At 39.0% G+C, this 23,567-nt stretch overlaps 3 protein-coding genes and 1 long non-coding RNA gene across 4 annotated transcripts; 2 read left to right on the top strand and 2 right to left on the bottom strand.

Annotated features, from left to right (window-relative positions):
- Positions 1-34: 34 nt before the first annotated feature.
- On the top strand, positions 35-23,522 carry LOC107044990. The gene is made up of 3 exons (XR_001461395.1): positions 35-107; positions 193-379; positions 23,421-23,522. It is a non-coding gene; the product is annotated as an uncharacterized LOC107044990 (long non-coding RNA).
- LOC107044968 (2-oxoisovalerate dehydrogenase subunit beta, mitochondrial) lies at positions 7,941-13,592 on the bottom strand. The gene is made up of 8 exons (XM_015267054.1): positions 13,420-13,592; positions 13,266-13,343; positions 12,364-12,566; positions 11,429-11,584; positions 10,802-10,973; positions 10,046-10,191; positions 8,833-8,919; positions 7,941-8,483 (listed from the first exon to the last, which is right to left on the bottom strand). The coding sequence occupies exons 1-8, from the start codon at positions 13,565-13,567 to the stop codon at positions 8,343-8,345; spliced, it is 1,131 nt and encodes a 376-aa protein (XP_015122540.1). The 5' UTR covers positions 13,568-13,592; the 3' UTR covers positions 7,941-8,342.
- On the top strand, positions 14,448-21,536 carry LOC107044961 (centrosomal protein cep290). Its single transcript, XM_015267045.1, has 5 exons — positions 14,448-14,627; positions 15,420-16,462; positions 16,533-16,933; positions 17,126-21,384; positions 21,462-21,536. The coding sequence occupies exons 1-5, from the start codon at positions 14,448-14,450 to the stop codon at positions 21,534-21,536; spliced, it is 5,958 nt and encodes a 1,985-aa protein (XP_015122531.1).
- On the bottom strand, positions 22,064-22,438 carry LOC107044979 (eclosion hormone). The gene is made up of 2 exons (XM_015267065.1): positions 22,345-22,438; positions 22,064-22,233 (listed from the first exon to the last, which is right to left on the bottom strand). The coding sequence occupies exons 1-2, from the start codon at positions 22,436-22,438 to the stop codon at positions 22,064-22,066; spliced, it is 264 nt and encodes an 87-aa protein (XP_015122551.1).
- Positions 23,523-23,567: the final 45 nt, after the last annotated feature.

Genomic DNA, 23,567 nt, shown 5'->3' with positions numbered 1-23,567 from the left:
GGAGGGGGGCGAAGTGCGTCGACTGCCCGAGTTTCGTAAACTAGGTATTGTGTGCGTATTTGTACAATGCTCGTTGTCACCTTGGCGAGAAAGACGAACTGCCACCGGTAATTTCCCGTCTATTCTGAATTAAATCAACGTCTTGGACACGTGGGACAACAATAATTGTTATTTTTATTTGCTCTATTGCAGATAATGTGATGATGAGGCGGCGGGAATGAGAGACGCAGATGTGATGAGCTTGTGGTGAAAACGAACAAGCGAGTGAACTGATTGAAATGCTTGTGGCGAAGAAGAGGCCCACAGCCTCCGAGCCATAGAGGTTACGGAGATAAAGATAGAACTTGACACAATGGAGGAAGGGGAATTAAACCAGACGGTAAGTTTAATTTCATCGTTTTGCAGGGGGGGGGGGCATTTTAATCGAGCAATATCGAATTCAGTTGGCGAATTATCGGGTTTGTTTTGTTCCATTGTTGACAAAAACAATGGAAAGGGAGAAAAATCGGCGGTGGAATTTTTCGAAGCTAGGGTAAGCTACCCAGTAGATGGACACTGCCCTATAGATGGACGAGCTACTTTTGGATAGGAAATTACCCAAAAACAATACTGAAAAGTGAATTGTTGCTTTGAATTTTCACTAACTGTTGTGATTCTTAACCCCTAAGTGACGATTTTTTTTCGATCAATTTTTTTTTCAATTGCTAAAAAACAAACGTCCATCTACTGGGCAGTTTACCCTAGTTTGCGATTGACTCATGCCAAAATACAGACCCTGGGATCTTCCCGGTGATTTGGTTCTATACATTTTTTATTGTTCGAGATTTATTTATTTGATTTATTTCTCGCAAGGATTTATTTCTTACGATCATTGAGTTTGGATAATTAGTCTACTATTGCTTCCGAATGGAAGTTTTGTAATCGTTCAGATTTAAGTTTTGGGTTTTTTTTGTTACATCGACCCAGTATGATCCAAAAAAACGAACATGCAATTTTTAGAGCTTGTCCGTACGTGTGAATGGAATCTTTTTTTTCAAATATAGATTGTCATTAATTACAATTTGAATCATCGATTAATTTTTTGAATTTTTGAATTTTTTCGAAAATTGGTTGTCCCTCGATAACTAGAGAAATGTTCTGAATTGACTGAATGATGGCTTAAACAAATTGTTTAGATGTTCTGTTGACTGAGTTCGAAGATGAAGGCGATAGGAATAATCGTTATTTTAATTTATTTGAAAATTTGCAAAAAATTTGGGTTTTTTGAAAATCATAATTTCGGGGATATCTTTGGATATCATGCTTCAAATGAATTCAATCATAGCTTAAAATGTTTGTTTTAGTGTCATTAAGTCGAAGATGATGACAATGATTGTTGAAAATTTCGAATTTTCTTCAAATGTGATGTTTCAAAGTCATTCAAGAACATGTAAATAAAATTTTTCTTTTAATATTTTATCGAAGGGCTGAGGGGAGAGATAAAACCGTAAAAAAGACAATTGTTTGTATAGAAGAAAGGGATAGTAAGAATAATGATGACGATACCATTCAACTAAGTTGAAAATCTGATAAAATTAATTGAAAAGAAATCTCATTTAATTTAATAAAATGAAATAAACAATGACTTCTACATGATCGAAGGAAATGATGTGCAAAATAACCATTCGGAAGCATAGTACTAATTTATTAGCAGAAATAACTATACTATATGCAATACAAGAGCAATTTTCAACTTGTTTTTGTTCAATTTGAAGATAAAACGAATAACGAAATTTATCCGCGCGTCACGTTTCGGGTTTATGCGCCAGGCGTCCTGTTAAATTACCCTCATCTTTCATATTACAAACTCTTGGGTTAACTAAGTTTGGGTTTATACACCGAACTTGTTAATACCGCGCGTTAATAATTCATCGAGTGTGGATTTCCGTTGGAGATTACCTATAAAGAATTTTTTTACATTGATTCATACTCCGAGGGAATATATTCCAATGGATATCACCACACTGGAGTTAATTATACAGTCAACTGATTGAAAATGTTGAAGTATTGCAAGGGAAATCAAATTCTAGACGTCAAGTAAAAAAGTAAAATAATTGATACTCTAAATTTCCAATTGATGATGAATTAAATCGTTTATAATATGGAACTCCAAATTTTTTGTCAAGTCAATAATACTAAATTTCTTATAAGGCACTTTCGATTGTCCAAATTACTGATTAGTAAATAATTCGGAATTCTAATATTTAAATTGATAACTACTTCAATAACTGAAATTTAAGAGTGATATTGACGAATTGACTACTTAATAATTTAACTGTAATTATAATTTATGGAAGTGGGTATCCCTGGACTGGAGGAAAAATTTGTGTCGAATTTCCCCCCAGAAGCAGCCATCACTGATGGATGAATTTTATACGAACATCATTTGGCATTCGTCGAGTGCAAATCTATTCTAGGGATGGTTATTTTCGACAACGTCACACCATCGTGGCGCTTCGGATTCTGAAGTCCGAGGGCGAGGAGTACATTTAGAATGGCACTTATTGTCCCTTGAAGTGGGGACTACAGTGGCAGACACAAAATCGTGCCTTAATTGTTCCTATGTCCGTCAATTTATTCATAATGTGGGTGGGGTCGGATATAAATAGCCGTGTAAATGAATTTTCTATAAATGGAAATTGTACCAGGAACTGTTGATGATGTGCTCGACTGTCTGAAGAGACGTGCAGAGATGATTCATTTCAATCAAGTTAATTCTCACTGTCGATTCTTGGCTTCAAAATTACAAAATTACTCTTGAAATTGCAAGTGAAAAAGCTTGAAATTTTTAACAATGACAGTTTCATGAAATTTCTGGATATTTCTTCATTAATAAATCAATTTATCTCTCGAATATTCAAGTAACTTTCAGTTCGGGCAACAATTTTTCTGAATTCTCAATCTATTGAAAATTCAATTGTATCTAATGTTTAATTTTCACAATGAATTTGGAAATTCAAACTTTCATTGAAATATCCATGATCGTATGACACAAAAAATTTTCAAGAGAGATGAGAAATTTTATGAAGACTTTCATTTGAAATTGAATTCAAACTCACAAAAAATTTCTAACAGCAATGACCAATGCTCCGGGCATCAATCAAAAATAAATGTTAAAAGCAACATGTGGTCCCATACATCACGATTCAAAGAGAACTGCACAGTTGACTAAACAAAACATCATCAGTTACAAATTTCAGGGCTTGATGATGTTCATAGCTCAATGATAAATTCATCAATTTACCTCAGTCCGGATTCATTGCTCGCCACGAAAAATAAATCATTCCATTGAACAACCTAATTTAATCTGCAAAGACTCTAAGCCATTACAACTCCTCTTCAATAATTTTTTTGTCTTCACAGTGACATCTGATATCAGATATCTTAATTCGTTGCTCAGTTTGTTTTCCACCAAATATTGACACACGTGCTGGAGACCACGTACGTGCCATTGTTCGTGTCAATGTCTCATTAAACAAAAAATAATTCATTCTTTTATTGTCAAGTTCAAGGTCTATTATTCAATCCGGTCACTAATAATCGATTATCAAAAATTACGCGGTGCTAAAAGTACGTTTACCTCAGAAAAATATATAAAAACGCGGTAAATACCACATCAGTTATTTAATGATCCTCGATTACCGTGGGATGAGTGAGGAAAAAGGAACGTTTAATGAATATGAAATTGTGCATTTGATTGATCGATCAGGTATGATGAATTATACCGATATAAATTACAACAAATCGTCTGAATAATTATAATCGAGGGACATTTGAGCGATCATCAAGTGGTCTTTCTGGAGGAATGACAGGGGTCAAATGCAAATACTTATACTTCTGAATGATTGGTTTCAACACACATTGCTGAGCAAACCTGTTGACTCAAAAAATTGCAAGAGATTCCACAATTATCTTCATTTTATGGTACTTTGATTGTTATGACTCGCGTCACAGCGACAGGGGAATAACCCCAGGCCCAAGGTCTTGCATAAACAACTGATTATATATCTGCCCAGTAGCCCGGGTTATACTCCAATTTCCTCATTGCAACTTCAATAAATTGATCTTTCGATATATCTCCAAATATCAGATTATGCTTTTCAAGAAAAAAAAATCCATTTAACCAGAAATTTAACAATTCAATGAGATTGAAAAACCAGTGACAAGCGTTCGTTTTTCTTCACTCGCTCATGTGAAAAAAACTGTAGCATTTGGACTTCGATTTATCAACTGGACTCATCGCAATTGAAATTTTTCCAACAGGTCTGGTTTTGCTTTATTAATTCAAACATTTACATCCAAATTGAAGAATAAAAGAATCTCGTTTCAAGAACTTCCTTTTCTCCACACATGATAAAACTAATTGATCATAAAATTGTGAACCAGTTCGTGACGTCAATGCCCCGCTGATCGTCCCCAGGACTAGAGCAATTATGTTTTGTTATTCGATTTAGTTCTCGTTACTTTCTTGTTTTGCATTGAGGGTCTTGTTCGTACGGCCATGTACGCACTCTATCCCACGGATGTTGGTTGTCACTTCATCCAGATTAAGGGATGTGCGTGTGTGTGCACCATTGGAGCTAAAGGACTTGAACACATTGCCATTGAGATACAATCAGTGGTACTTTATCAAGCCCGTGGAATCCTTTCCGCTGTGGCTAACGCTCAAGGCCCGTGCGTCTTTGAAATTTTCCAGGAAAAACGATAAGTGTGTGCGCATATGTTATAGCACTTAGACAAGTACATGAGGATTATTTGAGCTGTTAAGATTGAGGAAATTCTCGAAAATCATTTGCCGTTCAAATAGGCGGATTATGCAGACTAAATTGCACCTTGGAATCATCACAGCAATGATGGTTCCCACCTAGACTTGACCCAGAGTTGCCTCGAGTTTGACAATGTTATAATTCCTCTCACCACCTTCTATTTATTTAACAACATTTACAACTTGTTCAATAATCAAATTTACAATTCTGGGTTCAAGTCTGTGTCCAGAGTTCGTCCGGCATTCGGCACCTAACCTCAACTCTAGGTTTACGAATGTGACTCTGGGTGTAAACCATTAGGAGAAAAAATAATATTCATAATTTTTATGAACTTTCTGAAAAACATCGGGCAATGGAAAATTTACATGCCCAACCAGTCGTCAGTTCGTCTGCTCGAGACGCTCGGCCTTTGCGCTAAAATCGGTTTCATAAAGCGATCGGGAAAGAAATAAAAGAAGCCAAGAAGAAGAAATGAACACAAAGGAGTAAACTTGTCGACCTTCGATATAGTCTAAGCCACGGGGTTGCAGTGACTGCCGACTGCCACTCTAAACCCAAGAAATCTCTCGGTCCATCTCTCTCCGTGTTGGTGGCAAGTGTTCTGCGCTTTTTGCACGGGTATTGGCACGCTTATCCGTATCCCTGATACACGTTTATCCACTTCGTGTCTCCATGTGCACCAATGCTGCCAACTTTCACGTATCATAATATGAAGTTGAAGAATGTTGTTTCCCTTCCAAATTACAAAATACACCCGGGAGCACGATATGTCTCACTTCGTGAAGTGAAAAAATGTGAAAAAAAATTGCGGGTAAACGAAAGCCTCAATGAAGTTGTCAATAATGTCTGGGGATGGAAGAAATTTTTTTTCAACGAAACCAGGAAAAGCATTTATTTTATGGCCCTCAAGTTGAGCTAAGTTATTATCATAGATGATTAATATTTATTTATGGTCCATACTTTTCTTGAAGGATCGTTTTCACTATTAAAAAAAGAATGGCATGTTTTTTGTCAACAATTTTTAAAACGATTCACTTTTGGACGTAATTGGAATTTTAATGGGATATGGAGAAGGACTTGAAAATTTTTATGATATTATACATATAATATGCTTATATTTCATATATATAATATAATAATATAATTATTTAAAAGAATATTGATAAAAAATGAAAGTATATGTACAGTCGAGCACTAAAGTTCGTGAACAACCCGAACTTGTATCTTATGTATTCTGTTCACGAACTTTAGTGTTCGACTGTACATATAAAATATTTTTCTATATATATTTTTTTATTATAATATTATTATAATATTAAATACATATATATATATATACATATATTTATGAAATTATTAGAAAATTTTTATACAAAAAAATAAAAAGGTATTCAAGTTTAAGATGGAAATATTCCTAAGCATAGGCATGGCGGAATAGATTGCTGACAAAAAACGTTACATTTTTTTTAAAAAGAGGATTCAAGTCTGTTTACGGACGCCAGTACGTGTATTTATGTATCTCCAGATATGACGATAACCAAGATAAAGTCGAATGGATACTCACCTCTTGCTATAATCTCTCCCAGGTCTCTGTGCCATTGTATTGTCGTTCATTTCCAATGATAAATACCATCCTGAAATATTGTATTTATATAACAGCTATATTGACGCACGAGAGACTCTCCTTTCATTTTCATTTCATCTCTTTTATTTGTTCTTGTTTTTTTTGTCCGTCGTTACATCTTCCTTTCACTCACCTTTCTCCCGGGCTGGAGAGGAGGACAAAGAAAGACGTGTTATCAGTTACCGTTGAAAGTCGATCGCCGGCAGAATCAGTGGCATCATCCGGTAGGGTCATTTTGGATGAGAGAAGGTGGGATAATTCATGTGGAAGTGGCCTCCGATCGAATCGGGCCAGGGTCAGAGGTATAGGTGGCTTACACCCATAACTCTATACTTATTTCGACCCGTTTCGCGGAATCTCGTCCGTCGTTGGATTTTTTTTGCTCTTGTGAATGCAATTTATGTCACTGATTTTCAGTGATACATCTCTAATTTTTATGAATTCATCGCCAAATTCCAGTGATAGAAATCACTTATTCTGATCAGTGTCCCGTATCACTAATTCACTGTTAGAAAATTACTTAATTAATTGGATTTTCACTTGAATTGTCTACCAATCACTCGTTCACGCGAATTTTTCATGTATTTTGTTATTTAAAAATCAGTTGAATTTCGATCTGTTGAATGAATGATTAAATTAAATTTTTTTATCGCCGTGGCTATTGGCACTACCACACGCAGAAATTCATTTAAGGCCCGAATGCAAGAGCGGGTTTCGAAATATAGTGCAGATGATTCTAAGGATGATTGGTTGACACGTTGCGTATTGTACTACTGGCCGACCCTTATATGAATTTCTGCGTGTGAATTTCTACAATCGATAATAACAGAAGTCACCGTCCAATTGCTCCTCATCATTTCTTTCTTTGCGCCAATGCCCGTATCAGTTTTATTTTATTCGTCTGGATAATTAAGAGAAATTAATGAAAATAATAACGAACGAAACGATCGGTTGCTTTGAGAGATCTTGCGGTATTGATAAATCACGCGCGTAGATAAAATTACCCACAGGAGTAATTCACTGTTAGAAAATTACTTAATTAATTAGATTTTCACTTGAAATTTTTAACAATCACTCAACACGAAATTTTCATGTGTTTTGTTATTGAAAAATCAGTTGAATTTCAATCCGTTGAATGAATGATTAAATTAAATTTTTTTATTCTTCAAATTCAACAAGATCATTCGATAATAACAGGAGTCACCGTCCAATTGCTCCTCATCATTTCTTTCTTTGCGTCAATGCCCGTATCATTTTTATTTTATTCGACTGGATAATTATGAAAAATTAATGAAAATAATAACGAACGAAACGATCTGCTCTGAGAGATCCTGCGGTATTGATAAATCACGCGCGTAAATAAAATTACCCACAGGAGTAATTCACTGTTAGAAAATTACTTAATTAATTAGATTTTCACTTGAAATTTTTAACAATCACTCATTAACATGAAATTTTCATGTATTTTGTTATTGAAAAATCAGTTGAATTTCAATCTGTTGAATGAATGATTAAATTAAATTTTTTTATTCTTCAAATTCAATAAGATCATTCAATAATAACAGAAGTCACCGTCAAATTGCTCCTCAGAATTTCTCTCTTTGCGCCAATTTCTGAGTTATTTTTAATTTATTCACCTGGATAATTAAGAAAAATTAATGAAAATAATAACGAACGAAACGATCTGTTGCTCTGAGAGATCCTGCGGTATTGATAAATCACGCGCGTAGATAAAATTACCCACAGGAGCCTGGACCGGACCTGCAAGTCGGTTGCCATGCGCCTCAACGTTGAAATAATGTTCTTGCTAGGTGATACCGGTTGCGAGCACGTGAATAAAACGTGACACATGTAACTGTATTAATAGGTTCAAAGGTAGAGAATAAAAAAAATAACAGCGACCCAATGTAACTCTAGTATTTTAGGATCCTCTTGATGGCGTCGAAGCAGCGCCACTTGTCTGGCAAATAGAAAGGCTCGAAAATGTAAGGAAAGGGTGTGTCCCACCCGGTGACCCTCTGAATCGGCGCCTCGAGATGTAGAAAGCATTCCTCCTGGAATAATTTGAAATTGATTGAATTCCCGTATACTGGTAACACGTATCAATAATGCAAATAAATTTTTTTTTCCTCAACAAATTACGGTGCAAGACAAAGATACCGCTTGCTTATCTCGGTAATCGGATGAAAGGAGATCGGATGAAAGAAATCGGATAAGGAAAAGGTGCGTGATCCTTGCATGTCCTTGATAAGAGAAACGATCGAATCGAATAACGTTACGATATATGCACGTATCACGAAACGCGCGCGCCTATCGTGTGATGGTGAATGGTGAGATATAGAATCGGTGAATTTTCAATCAACCGGGAGAATGCCATTGTAGCTATTTATGTGGCTACAGTACCTGAACAGTAGCTGCAATTTCACCACCAAATCCGTTTGTCAAAGGGGCCTCGTGAGCTATTACCAGTCTTCCAGTTTTCTTGACAGACTGCAAACAAAATATCAATAATTTCACGCTTGCCATTTAAATTTCATAAATTATCTCAATGATTTCCAAAAAAGATTGAGAATTCCGAAAAGTTGTTCTCTGAATTGTCAAAAATTTCATGTAACTTTGTCATTGTTAAAAATCTCAAGCATTTTCACTTGAAATTTCACGCGTAATTTTCTAACAGTGCAATGCTCAAAGGTCGATACTGTTGACTTGTCACGTTTTTCGTTTCCTCTAATCACATTTAGAATAAAAAATCGGTGATTTACTGGCTTCTGATAATAACACATTGTTGCCGTAATAATAAATCCATAATTTATGCGAGTGGCGTTAAGTGGCTCTCGTTGCAGAAAGTTGTTCCAACTACCATAACCCAAGCGTCATTCCCGGACATGTGCACTCGCTCACAAGTGCCTCCATACAGCAACACAATATTAAATTGCATATCTGTATGCATGCCAATCTGCAAAGAGTCAGTCGAATGTGCCACTCGTTTCCAACTCGTCTCGTCTTGTATTGCGATATAGACATGTGGCTCGCCCCCTCTTTTTCAATCGTCAAGCGTTAATGAGACAACATCCTCAATTAAGAAATCTCAATTGAAGTGACGATTCGGGCATGTCATCGACGCCTTTACCGCCGAGTCATTGAATCCTGCACTCAATTTCATGGCGATGAAAAATCTAAACCTCTAAATGTCGATGTCTTGAGAATATCAAATGCCCAGTGCGAAATCGTCCGTATCAGAGTTACGTGAAACGAGTTTCCAATTACGAAGTTATAACCACGTCAGTAACATTACCCACCAACAAGTACCGTTACCTCTGGTCTCAATAGTTTTACAGTTCACGGAGTATCATTAACTAGCAACATCGATTAGCGTAAATCAGTGATATTAGCAGTGATGAAAATATGTAGTGCACCATTGGTTCAATCACTTGACTCGTCGCTATCCCCTTATTAATTTTAAGCCACCTATCGTCCATTATTATCCCTTGTACTACTTTATTTATGATTTTGTGGTCAGCTAGATGTTGTGACGCAATGGCCAGTTGTTGATCACGATACGCCAGTTAATTTTCTCATTTTCCATGGGCGATAGATCGATTGGAAAATTGATTACCTTGCAGACGGCCTCGGTGTCCCAGGGGAGTATCGATACGAGGTCCACGACCTCGCAGCTTGCATTGAGTTTCTTCTCAACGATATCAGCAGTCTCCAACAAAACGTGAACCTGACTGCCCCAGCCAACCAGTGTCACCGAGGTCCCTGCACGCATGAAAAAATTCAATAGAACAGGATTTTTATTGTTTTAAAAAGTCAATCGATTTCGAATTTCTGTTTGAATTTTTCCCTCGAGATTTTTTCTATAAAAATGGGCATCAATTTTGTAAGGTTTCTCCACTCGGATTCTGTAATGCAAAAGAAAACGAAATGCAGCGGAAAAAACAAATTTTCCCCTAATAATTCAGTAGCGAAGTGGTAAACCGGTTTAAGTCGATCGTGACTATTGGCCAGTTTTCAGTGAATATCTCGGAATCTAAGGGAGATAGCTAAATTTTTGTCAAAACCTTTTTTGTAGCATTCGATTTTCTCTAGAAAAAAGGTTATTACGAAGATTTTGATATCTCCTTTAGATTCGGAGATATTCTTCAAAAACTCAACAAAGAGATGAGTCGACTTAAACTGTTTTACCACTTCGCTATTGAATTCTAGAATCAGCGCAAAAATAAATCGAATTTTTCGATAGAATTCCAACAGAATTTTCTAGCGAATTCCCTAGGTTTTCTATAAATTTTTTTCATACGTGTAGTGATGATAAATTGAGGAATTATTGTTCAATTAAATTCAAGATGTTTCGGTGAGAGATTTGATTTACCTTCTCTCAGGACTTCAGCCTTGCCAATTGGCGTTCTGAATTCACCAGTGGGTACGTCATCCACTGCACCACGATAAAGTGCCTTTGGTTCGAATATTATGCATGGATCCGGATCCTCGATACAACTCAACAGCAAGCCTTTCGCCTGAATTGGACCTCGAGGCACAACAATCTGCAAATCATTGGTTTTTACTTTCGACGGGGAATAAAAAAGATGGAAAAAAAGGGTCATATGAAAATTGCAAGTGGATGAAAGGATACGCTGGACGGAGTGAAAGGTTGGAGAATGGGAGGGAATGATGGGCGATTGATAACGAGTGGTTATTATTGTTCGCTGAATGATACAATCTGGTATTGAATGACAATGATGCCACGACCTTTAGGATCAATGGTAGCTCGTGTGTCAGCTGTTCATTAATTATTGCGAGTTGAATGGAACTCATTTGCGGGATGATGTGAGTGAACTTTAAATATCATGCAGATAGCGCGGAATTTGAATTGCTAAGCAGAAGTTTGCTGCCATCTGATGATGTCTGGTGTGACTGGATTGATTGAATGGTTCTTGTTACCGGTGGCAGAGGGCAGGAGCTCGTAAGCGAATTCTCCAAGGATAGGTTGCAATTTTACCTTCAGTCCTGGTGTGTGCGCGAAATAGGCCTCTGGACTCTGCGAGTGGTACAGCCCACCGTGTCCCACCGCCCCGCACGGGCTGCGAACTGTCAATTTTCCACAGTTAAATTGGCCGCCACTTCTGTATCTCATTTTCGCTGCCTCGTTAACCAACTGTTGATATAAACGTAAACTTCAGATATCGCGGTTGCACTGATTCAAATTGAGGGAAGATTCAGCAAATTAAAAATTGAAAATATTATTTTTCGCTTGAGTTTTCCTCAGGAGTCTGTAAAAATGAACTTAACAAAAATCCCCAACGTATTTTTTAGAATAGTTTTTTTTATATGATAACAAATTTACGCTCCTTAACTATCAAAAATGTTTGCAAATGTTTATTACATTTTGTATTAATATCTCAAGAAGAAAAAATCTTGCCCAATATCTCTCTATATTATAAAAAACCAAATCAACTTCTGGTGATGAAAATTTAGTACTCGAAATTAATACTTCAAAAGCATCACATGCGAAAGGTTCCGAGTTCAAATCCCGGCCGGGTAGAATGGTGCGATCTAACAATTTAAAGTCTTGATCATCATCGCAGTATACCCTAACCGGGTCGAAGCGATGTAAAATAACGATAAAAAAAAAATACTTCAAAATTACGGCTCAGAAATGGATTTTTTAAAGTCACTTTTCCGATTGAAAAAATGCGAATCTCTAATTTTTAGGGATTGACGACAAATTTGACCGAATTTGAATCGGATTACTAAAGAAAAATCGCACGGAAAATAGTATTTCAAATTTTTTTTTCTCCAAAAACGAATTTTTTTTTCCCGGAGTGAAATTCCCCTTAAAAACAAAAATTGTTTATTAAATTATCCGAGACATGAGAAAAATCTTCGCAGAGAAATTTTTCACACGGAAAAATACTCCATTGTTATTAAACTTGCCTGATCAAAAGCCGGAAATATGTAATCGGCAAATTGCATTTCCGCAATGGCTGTTACACCCTGATTGGCAAGACCAATTCCAAACCCGGCGATACCTTGTTCACATAATGGAGTATTGAATACCCGATCAGCTCCGAATTGATCTTTCAAGCCCATAGTGCACCGGAAGACTCCTCCGAAGGCTACATCCTCGCCAAAAATAACTGGTGAATAATTAAAACGAAGAAATCAGAGAAGAAAACAAAATAAATAAATCACGTATCGTATCATTTACATACGACATGTTTTATTGCATAATTTTTTTCAAATATAGAAGTCGGGTCGATAACATTGGACGCTCGACTGGATATCGGAAAAGTATCTAACCACGTTCGAACGTGAACTATAATTAAATAATTTATGATGACATGTTCATATTACATTTCGGAATATTCATTTCTCTATTATGCTGATCTAGATAGTATCATTATTTAGTGTATCAGCATTCCTCGACATGAATTTTCCAAATTTTTTTCACACTATTTTTCTTCGCTTTTTTGATTAAAAAAATCAGACAATAATATATTATTTCAGAAAATTGAAATATAGAATATTTTTCATTGAACATTTCTCTATTAAAAAAAACGCGCTCATCAGCTGCAGAATTTTTCAATGGAATCGGCCAAAAATTAATGCAAAATTCAACAAACATATTTTTCTATGATTTTTTTTGTGCTTGAAATAAAACGTAGGTTCATTGAAATTGAATAGCTCTCCAAGCTGAGTAAATACTACGGTATGTCGTCATCAGAGGAGATAAGATTGTAGTTCATTGCATCAACAAAGACGTTGCTCAGTCGATTTAATTTCTCTCATATAAAAAATTCGGAATAATAGAGAACAATCTATTATGAAAAATCTACCTGCCGTTGGATCTCGTGCCAATGCCAATTTTAGCCCGTCGTTTATCGCCTGGAACATGTTCAGTCTTTGGGTCTCTCCTAAAACAGATAATTTAATTGTGGTAACAATGCGATACATTTCGTTATCCGGTGAATTGAAGCGTGCATGCATTACCCGCTTTTTGGGATTTCTTATCCGGCACGAATGTGAAGTGCAAACTTCTCGAGGAAATTTCATTTTCACGTGTTACACTTTTCACTGGATTAGATAACAGTTTTGGCCGCGTGGGTCGACAGCCAGCGCACAACTTATTGAGAATCATGTTTGATAAATACTACTCGCGACGGAGAAACGACAACACAGTTTAGGTATATCTTACATAAGTCATTTACATAGATTGCCGTTGTCGAACGCTCGAATATTGAATGAGTCGACTTGTTCCAGAAATTCATCCAACTGCTGTTATTCGACCAATTTTTTTTCTTTTTTGCATTGATTAAAAATCGACAAAGAAAACCGATAGGGAAATAAATTCAGTACTGAATATTCAAGAATATATTTACCGGAATTGACAATTGTTATTGTTTTTTCCATAAAATTCTGTGGAACTAAAATGTGATGAAAATTTCCAAAACGTATTTCTGGAAATTTTTATCAAATTTTTTTAATTATGCAGAACTATGAGAAAAGAAACTATTGAAGTTTGAGTGAATGACCCCTAAAAATCATTTCATAATCATTAATTCAGTAGCGAAGTGGTCAAACGTTCAATGAATATCTCAAAATCTAAGGGAGATAACAAACATCTTCTCATAACATTTTTAGTAGCACTCAATTCGCTCTACAAAAAAGGTTATCATGAAAATTTTGATATCTCCTTTAAATTTGGAGATATTGTTCAAAAACTCAACGAAAGACTAAATTGACTTGAACCGTTTGACCACTTCGCTACTGAATTTTATTTCAATGAATCATCTCTGCACCTAAATGCACCTTCCATTACGAAGGGTGCCCCCTTATTGTACGCGAGCCCGCCACGTGTCTATCCCCACTGCTGTATTCGATTCAGTTTCCATGACGACAAACGTACGCGTTCATACAAACCCAGGTGAATGCCATACAGCAAAGCAAACGTCAGATGCAGCCAGTTGCTTCAATCAGTGGTGTCTAAATGACTGTTACCTGCCCCGAAAATCCGAAAAATGGTGCAAATCGATTGGGTTCGCATAAGGGCTGTCAAAGCCTCGTCATTGACAGACGACGAGATCGAGGATTTATTTCCAATGGTAATAAAGTGCGATACCGAGGAGGTAGATGATATCCTCGACTTGCGTGCTGTCATGAAATTATCGCAGGAGATATTGCAGTACAAGGATAATCAGGTAAGTAAATAATTCAATTATCGAATAATGCAATTACATTTTATTACACTAAATGGGAGGACTGAAGGACAGGGATAGGCAATAATATTAGATTTTGGCAATATTAAAAAGGATTATCTCGTTATATTGTTCAAAGTTTAACTATATTTACCAAATTTAAAATATTATAGAATTTATTAGCTAAATTTTTCGATTGATAGTGAATAAAGTATTTGATAATACTAAAATGTAATTTTTTTGTTACCAAGCTAATTCTAACTTTACGTACTTGATTTTCGATTATCCGGATAATTGTCAATCTTCCTATCTAAATTATTGGTTGGTAGAATATTTCGAAATTTAATTCAGTAGCGAAGTGGTAAAACGGTACAAGTTAATTTTGACTATTGGCCAGTTTTCCATGAATATCTCGAAATCTAAGGAAGATAGTAAAATTTTTGTTATAACCTTTTTTGTAGAGCCGATTGAGGGCTACAACAAATGTGATTACGAAAATTTCGCTATTTATCTCTGATTCGGAAATATTTTTCAAAAACACAACTGGGAGATAAGTCGACTCAAACCGTTTTACCACTTCGCTACTGAATTGTAAAAATTGATGATTACTTTAATATTTAAAATTTTTAAGATTTATGTTAAACATTGACAGCTTCCCAATTTAACTGTAATTATAATTGGTTGATATGCCTATCACTGCTGAAAGACGTGAACCCACGCAACGAATTGAACGAGCACAGAGTATTTTACAAACCGTTTCGGATCAATTTTCAACACGATTATCGCCGCTTGCAGGTGGAATCATTATTGTTAGAGTGCGACGAGCTCAAAGAGAAGCTGGCCACTGCATCGACATCATCGAAGAGCGTTCGGAGGCCTCAGGAGGCTGACGCCATTGAGGAAGCCAACAGTGACCAGAAAGCGCAGGATTCATCGTTAGCCGAATACTACGAAGAGACGCTGCACGCTAAGAACGATAAGCTAAAGACTCTGCTATTGGAACTAGAAGGAATCGAAAAAGAGAACATTGACTTGAAGCAAAAATTAGAAACGCTGAAAGAAGAGATGGAGGACGCCACTGAGAGCATGAATGAGATGACGGATGAGCTGGACGATTTGCGAAGTCAAAACGTCGCGTACAAGGATGAAGTGAAGCGTTTGAAGCAGGAGAAGAAGGCTCTGCTGACTCAGATCGAAGAAATAACGTCGCAACAGGTGGACAGAGACAAAATAATCGACGAGTTTGGGGCGGCGATTGACATTCGCGTGTCGGAGTGGAAAGACATTTTGGATAATAAAGACGCGATAATTACGCAGCTGAAGGAGCAAGTGTCGCATTCGCGTAGCTCAGCGGGAGGGAGGGAGCACCAGACGTCTCAGATTGTCTATCTGAATGAGGAAATTGAGAAAAGGGACACTGTCATCTCGGAGCTGGAGGCGAAGCTGCTGGAGGCGGCGAGGGAGTTGAACGAGAGTGCGGCTGTCATGGAGGAATTAAAGAGGAGTAATAAGAAACTGGAGAAGAGCGGGAAGCGCAAGGAGCACAGGGATTTGCTGAGGAAGGCGCAGGAGGCGCACGAGAAGATCTCGATGCTCCAGGAAGCGCTGAGAGGGGCTGAGGAGAATTTAATGCAGAAGAGCGAACAGCTGTGTGAATTGTTGGATACGCTGAGAAGATACGAGGACAAGGATCGTGGGCTCACCGAAGCTCTGGAGGAGATTAGGGACCTCAAGAGGCAGTTGGAGGCGAAGAATCAACACATCCAGGATCTCGTCACTGTGATTAATAAATTGGAGAACTTGAGTTCTCATCAGGAGATGCAAATTGCGGCCATGAGGTGCTCAATTCTCTTCTATCATTGCTCACGAAATAATCGCATTTCTCATTCACTTTTCTAATGTTTGCAGACAAAAATTGGGACTCCCTGATGACGAAGAGATATCGATTGAGGGTGTTACATTGAGACATCAGCAGGAAGTTGAAATTAAGAATCAATTGGTGCAAAAGAATTCGGCACTCGAGCAGGAAAATGTGGACCTCAAGGCGGACATACGGACTCTGAAGTACAGACTGAATAAATTAGGAGAGAAGATTATCATGTCGCGTGATGCGTCCGACTCTCGGAGAAAATCGTTACGCTCTGATCCGTCGACTAATGTCAATTGGGTGGCGGAACAGGAGATCGTAACTCTGAAGCATAAGGCGGAAATGGATGGGCTCCAGGAGAATATTCGAATGGTAGTGGAGGAGAATGAGGCTCTGAGGAAAGGACTCCACGAGATTCTGGATAGCATTCATGATCAAGATGGTGAATTTTCTTGATTTTGAGGGTACTGGTGTTATGCACAATTTCCTATTCTCATTCACAACTCTCACACTCATTTTTATATTCTTTTCCATATTTTGTGATCTAAAACACCACCACATCTATCATTTTCTCGGCTCATTCATTTTAAAATGAGTGTAAAAAATATTGATATTGATTTTGACGTTTTTTTAGGGAAAGGAACCGTTGATGTTCAATCTGACACTCTTGAACGCCTCCTCGAGGCGCTGGATGTGAGGCATCTGGCTGGGTGGTACCACCCAGCTATGCGACTCCAAGAACGTTTGAATGTCGTTCAGGGAAGCAATGCTGAATTGAGAACTCAGATAAAACACCTGAGAAAAGAAACTCAAAAAAAGGACGAATTACTTCGGAGAATAGCCACGAGGAGGGAAACCAAATCCGACAAATCCTCCTCCGAAGTATCTGAATCGGATAACGAAGACGTGAAGACAATAATGTCAGACATGCAGCGACTGCAGTCGGCCTATCGCGAAGAGCTCGAGCACTGGGAGCAGGAGCGAGAATCCCTCCGAAAAGAGAACGCCGAGCTCAAGGAAGCCAACGAAAAAATGACAGCACAGTTGGAGATATTTGAGGCAGATTTGAAGGCAATTGAATCTGGGGACGAGGAGATCCAGAAAGCTTTCGTTGCGAGGACCAGAGAATCTTCTCAATCTGCAGTGAATCTGATCATCATCAGCAGGAAGTGTTCTGCAGCGGAATCTCTCCTCAGTAAAGAGTCTGCGAAGCTGTTTCAGGTGAAGAAAGAAGCTGTCGCAGCTGAAAGCACTTACAGGAAAATCGTTGCCGACGTGGACAAGCGTTCCAAATTACTGGAGAACAAGATCAAGACTTTGGAGAGTAATCTTTCGAATTCTGTCAGTAAGGCAGAGTACAACGATCTCAAGGAGAAGTATGACGAAGTTAATATGCGTTTGAGAACATCGTATGAACTTCAATTGGGTGGGAACACTGACGAAGATTCCAAGGAGTCGACTGATCGGTCAGACTCAGCCATTCACTCCCCCGGATCTAAACCGAAAGAAGATAACATCAGGAATCTCCTGACGATCAATTCTGAACTGAGGGATCAACTTATCCACGTCCAGAACTCTTTATCCCAGTATTTGCAAGCTCCACCTGCCAAAGACGAAGAGAATAAAATCACGGAACTCCAGGGGGAAATTGGAGTTCTGAAAATCGAGAATGAGAATTTGTTGAGGACCCTAGCCATCTCTCGCGAAGAAGCCCAGATGCATTACACAGTAAATTCTCTGAAAACTCTAGAGCTAGATAATTTGAGACATCAGATACTGGATCTCCAGGCGATATCCGAGGACAAAGAGACAATCGCTCGATTGGGTTTTGAGCTGAACAACTCCAAAGCCATGGAAATCGAAATGAGCAAACGAAAAGCCCAACTAGAGTCAGAAATTTCTCAACTGCGGAGTGATCTGGAGGTCGCAATAGGCAAACGAGACGAGGCTAAGGCCAGACTTGAGGAGTTTCGTCGTCACTGCAGCAGCAAGTGCAAAGTGTACAACGAAATCATCAATTTTCTGCAGACCCAGTACTCCGGTAGCACCTCAATAACATCGTTACACAGATACGAAGATATGCTGCAGAAGTTGAATAAAATTCGCGAAGAAATATCGACAAAGTTCAAGGAAGCTAAGGACCAAAATGATGCTGTGAAAATTCATCAAGAAGCCCTGACCAAGCGCCTGGCCCTCGTCGATCAACTGAAAGACATCTTGGAGCAGCAAATCGGCACCCCCGAATTGCAATCTGTAATGCGCAATTTCTCTGAGCACTCGCAAAGTACTTTGAACGAGTACCGATACAAGAGACAAATAGCACAGCTAGAGACCGAACTCCAAATGACAATCTCAAAACTAGTTGAGTACGAATCAACGATCAGCGAAATGGAGTACGAAATAGTCAACATGCAGAAGGTATGGAAGCCAAAGTCCGAGGCTGCAGTCGAGAGTGTCTCTCCAGTCCACATTGCAGGGCCTCCGGCTGTCGAGAAGAAGTCAGTGTTCACAGAGGCAAGAGTGGAGAGTAATTCCGTGGAAACTCAGAGCGATCCGCTTGCCGAGCCCCAGGGAATCCCCCAGATTCCTAGAGCCCCAGAAGTGCAAACGATCGAGAGAATCATCTCGAGCCGACGAGAGAGCGCTGATGCCACCGACAACAGGGTCTCATTCCTCCAGGACCAGTTGAAGCAGGCATTAACACTAGCCTCGGATCGTTCGGCAAAGCTCATCGAGTATGAATCCCAGATCACGGAATACAAAGCTAAATTAGGAGCTCTAGACAAAGCACTGATCGACAAAGACTCGGAGATAGTTGAGAAGAACAAACTGATAAATCAGAAGTCCTCTGACAGCGGAGACGTCGAGGAAGCCAGCAAAGTAGCTCTGAAATCCACGATCAACAGTCTGCAGCAGATAATAACTCAAAAGGACGAGACCATCACGAGGTACCAGACTCTCCTGAAAGAGGACAGAGACGAGCACAGTAAGGCCGCCGCTCGTCTCCAGGAGGAGATAAAGGACCTCCGGACGGAAATATCATATTTGAAAGACGAGGGCGAGAAGAAAAGGGAGAAAAGCATCCACGAGGTGCCCGAGCGTGACAGTTACCGTCCGAAAATCCCTGAAGAAGCCAAAAAAGAGTCTCAACCTGACGTCGAAGTTGAAGAGAAGATTGCGAGGCTGGAGGAGCAGGTGTCGACGCTCGAGGCAGACCTTCACATTGTGAGAGAGTTGAGCGATCGTTGGAGACGACTCGCTGAGGAGAGACTCCAGCACATGGACGACGTCAGAGAGAGGCTGGAGGCTCAACATAAGAACGAGTTGGAGAGTTACCGAGCGGAATTGGACAAGTGGCAGAGCGAAACGAGCGCTCTGAGACAACAGTTGTCTGAGAATCGCATGAAACTAGCGAAGGGGAATATCTCGTTGTCGAAGGAACTGCAGGAGCGCGACGGGAAGATAGAAGAGCTGACGGTGGCGTATCAGCAGCTCCAGAATGATTTCGATGTGATGGAGCAGATGAATCAGTCGCAGCCGATGAGCGTTCACAGTTCTGCGGCGAATAAAATTCAAGAGGGATTGCAAGGGCGGGAGGCGTCCAATCATCTGCAGACGGAGTTGGAGCATCTTCGACGGCAGCACAAGTCTGTCATGGAAAAGGAGAGACTTTACAGGGATCAGATTGTGGATTTGAAGCAGCAGCTGAGCAGGAGGTACATGGCGGAGAAGAGTGAGGAGCGAAGGGCGTCTCAACGAGAATTGCAGCTGGAGAGGAAATTAAAGAGCATGGAGGAGGAGCTTAACAAAGCCAGGCTTCAACTGGATCATGAGTACAGGGCGCAGGAGGCGAAGCGCGTGAAAACGGCTGAGGAATTGTCCCTCTGGGAGAAGCAGAAGAAGTGGCAGCAGACGGCGGAGAGGCTGAAGAAGGAGTTGAAGGAGAAATCTGAGGAGTACAGAAAATTGACTTCAAGTTATGATAAGTTGAGGGCTGTTGTGTCCTGCATGGAGCGTGAAAAATGGTACCTGAGGAGCAAATTGAGGTCCGAGAGTGGAAACGGCGGATTCTCCGTCCGGTCGGATTTCAATTTTAAAGTTGTTGAAGATCTACAAATTGAGTGCCAAACATTGAGGGATAGAATTAATGAGTTGACGAATCGATTGGAGTCCGAGGACACTCATGAACTGCTGCTTCAAGTGGAGAAGCAGAAGCGAAGGATTGCAGCTTTAGAAGTTGTTGCTGAGGGGAATTCTCACACCGTTGATCAATTAGAAAAATTAGAAACTGCAAAAGCAACGCTGGAGAAGGCGAATATCCGATTGGAGAGCGAAAACTTTGAACTCCGGATGGGCCTCGAGAAGCTGCACGTCGACACTCCGCGTCTCCGCGAAAAAGTGGAGCATCTTGAGAAATATGTGGAACTGCTGAAGGTGGAAAAATCGTCGGACTCGTCGGACCGATCCTCCGAGAAGGAGCAGGAGCACGCTTCTAAGAAATCCGTCCTGGAGTTGGAGAAAACGATTTTCGTTCTCAAGCGAATCGTCGAGAAGCTGCAGGCTGAGAACAAGAGGTTGAGGGCCAACTCCAAGAATCATCATCGCTTAACGAAATTTAATTCATCGTCAGCAACGAAAGTTGGTGTCGGCGAAAACAATTCCACGCTGAAACGTCAGTATGAACAGGCGAAGAAACGCGTAGTTGCTCTTGAGACTGACTTGCAATTGGCAGAACAGAGGATTTTGATGCTGGAGAAGGCACGAAGTGACGAGGAAAATTGTGGGGAAATTGGCATTCTCAAACATCAACTCGCCCATAAATCGGAATTGTTGGATAAGGTCAAGCAGTTGTTGACTCGAGCCGCTGTTAACGAGAAAGCTCTCCGTCAAAAGGTGATTAAAATTCGGGAAAACAAACGCAAATGATTTTCCTGAAGATATTCAGAATTTGTATTTTTATTTCTTTCCAGATTCATCAGATCGAAATGAAGCAAACACTCGCTACAATACCAGAATGTCAGTCTTCACCGTCACGAAGCACTTGAAGCCGCCGAATTAAAATTAAAATACTTTGTAAATAATTATTTGTACAATTAAATAGTAGTTGTTGTCGAATGTCAGTATAATTAAATAAATGCTAGTCGGCTAGTGATTTATACATATTATTTTTGATTGTTATGTATTCATTTATTCATTAAAAGACGATTCGCTTTTATTAAGGTTCGATTTGAGAAAAAATCTTTAAAAATTTGCACGATGAAAAATCAAATGAATAAAAAAATAACTAAATAAATGAATGAACAGGCCCGCAAGCCGCTTAACATTTACTTAATTATTTGTACAATTGGTATGAGGTCGCTATTATCGAAAGAATCAAACGTTTATTAAATAGCGTGGACTATACAGTATAAATAAATAAATAATTATCAAACAAAACAGTGCAGTCATCGGAGACCACTCGTTCTCCCGCAAAAATAATCACGAAACAATGAATCAAAAATTGATCCCCATCAAATGCCCGCTTTTCAAGTTGAATTTAATGAAAATTCGCACCAGAATCGAAATATCCTCCCTAGTCCTCGTCCTCATCGACCCGATGAATAAATTGCTCGATAGTGTTGATGTCCTCGCAATCCGGAATAGATTTCCCCTTGAACTTGAGGCAGGATTCAGCGCAGCGCTGACCCTCGAAGTACTCGCCGAACATTCTCTTGCATTGTGCGCAGTTCCGTATGCATGTACCTATCATTGAGAATGAAAACGGATAAATAACGCATCTATCTTTCGATAAACAATTACGACAAAAGGCCAGAGTGTCACTTCCGTTCATATCGGAATGGATCTTTTACTGACCGACGCGGTCTTTCGTGGCGCCTGCCGATGTCGTCAAGTAGACGATCACGAGGACCGCGATCACCATCAGGGCAAGACGGTTGAAGCGTGCCATGACTTCCTAAATACATCAAATAATTAATTAACCCTAGCACACGTGTTCTTCTCGATCACTTTTATCTTAGAAATGTGTAATACTTGATTACTTTTCCTTTTCAATCGACTGTCCCTGTCCAGCCGGTCCTCTTGTATCAGTTACTATTTATTTTCCGGTTAAATTGACGGCAATTTACGCGAGACAGAGCGCCGGACTCTTCACAACTTCCGAGTACTATTCGAGGGTCTGACTCCGCGACGACTTATCTTCCTTCGCGGTATGGACCCACAGCTCCATGTATCGCAATATATAAAAGTCCGATGGCTTGTGGCAATTAATAATTCGTATATATCACTCGTGGTTGGAGAATTCCCCCCCGAAGGCTCCTGCCTCACACCTCGAGCAATGGACACCGATACTTTTTTACACCAACGTTTTATAACCGGAATCTTCATCACTTCCGCGTTACCAGTTCGCCATTGTAGAATTCAATAATTGACAGTCCATTGTCTCGTTTGAGCGTCCAGGAGAGGATGGGGAATTCAACGAGAGGCGATCTTACAGGGATTCTCGAAGTTTTCATTCGTTAGAACATGATGAATGCCGTTATTTGAATTTAATGAAGAGTGTCCAGTACTAGTCAAAATTTTTGAAATGTCATCGTCAAGATTGGCGTGATAGTATGAATTAAATAAAACTGTGACATTTGACGATTTTATTGAATTCTACATAATAATAATAATAATAATAATAATAATAATAAATGGTGATTATTATAAATTAATATTACTTTATTATTATTAATAATAAAGTCTGGACGACAGCGATCAATATAGTCTCGCTTATTATTTTATTATTATTACTATTAATTGTTAATGATAATAATAATAATAAATGGTTATTATTATTACTGTGGATAAGATTTTTTTCAGTGCAATGACCCCAAATTATAAAAAAAAGAGTAATACTTACTTAATTATGGAAATGATTTTTGTTCTAGGAACAGTGACGACTTGTTCCAACGATCGGAATGATGCTGAGGACATTCTCCCCAGCTTTTATATCCGAACGATCTCAACCCCAAAACAACCCCCTGTGAATTCACTCCAGTCAGAATGCCGCAGTGATAATTAGATTTCTTCAATTT

The sequence above is a fragment of the Diachasma alloeum genome, unplaced genomic scaffold (assembly GCF_001412515.2).
Source record: "Diachasma alloeum isolate Michigan unplaced genomic scaffold, Dall2.0 Dall_scaffold_00180, whole genome shotgun sequence".
NCBI lineage: Eukaryota > Metazoa > Arthropoda > Insecta > Hymenoptera > Braconidae > Diachasma > Diachasma alloeum.
Note: the sequence above shows the minus strand (reverse complement) of the source record. Positions and strands in the feature narration are given on the sequence as shown.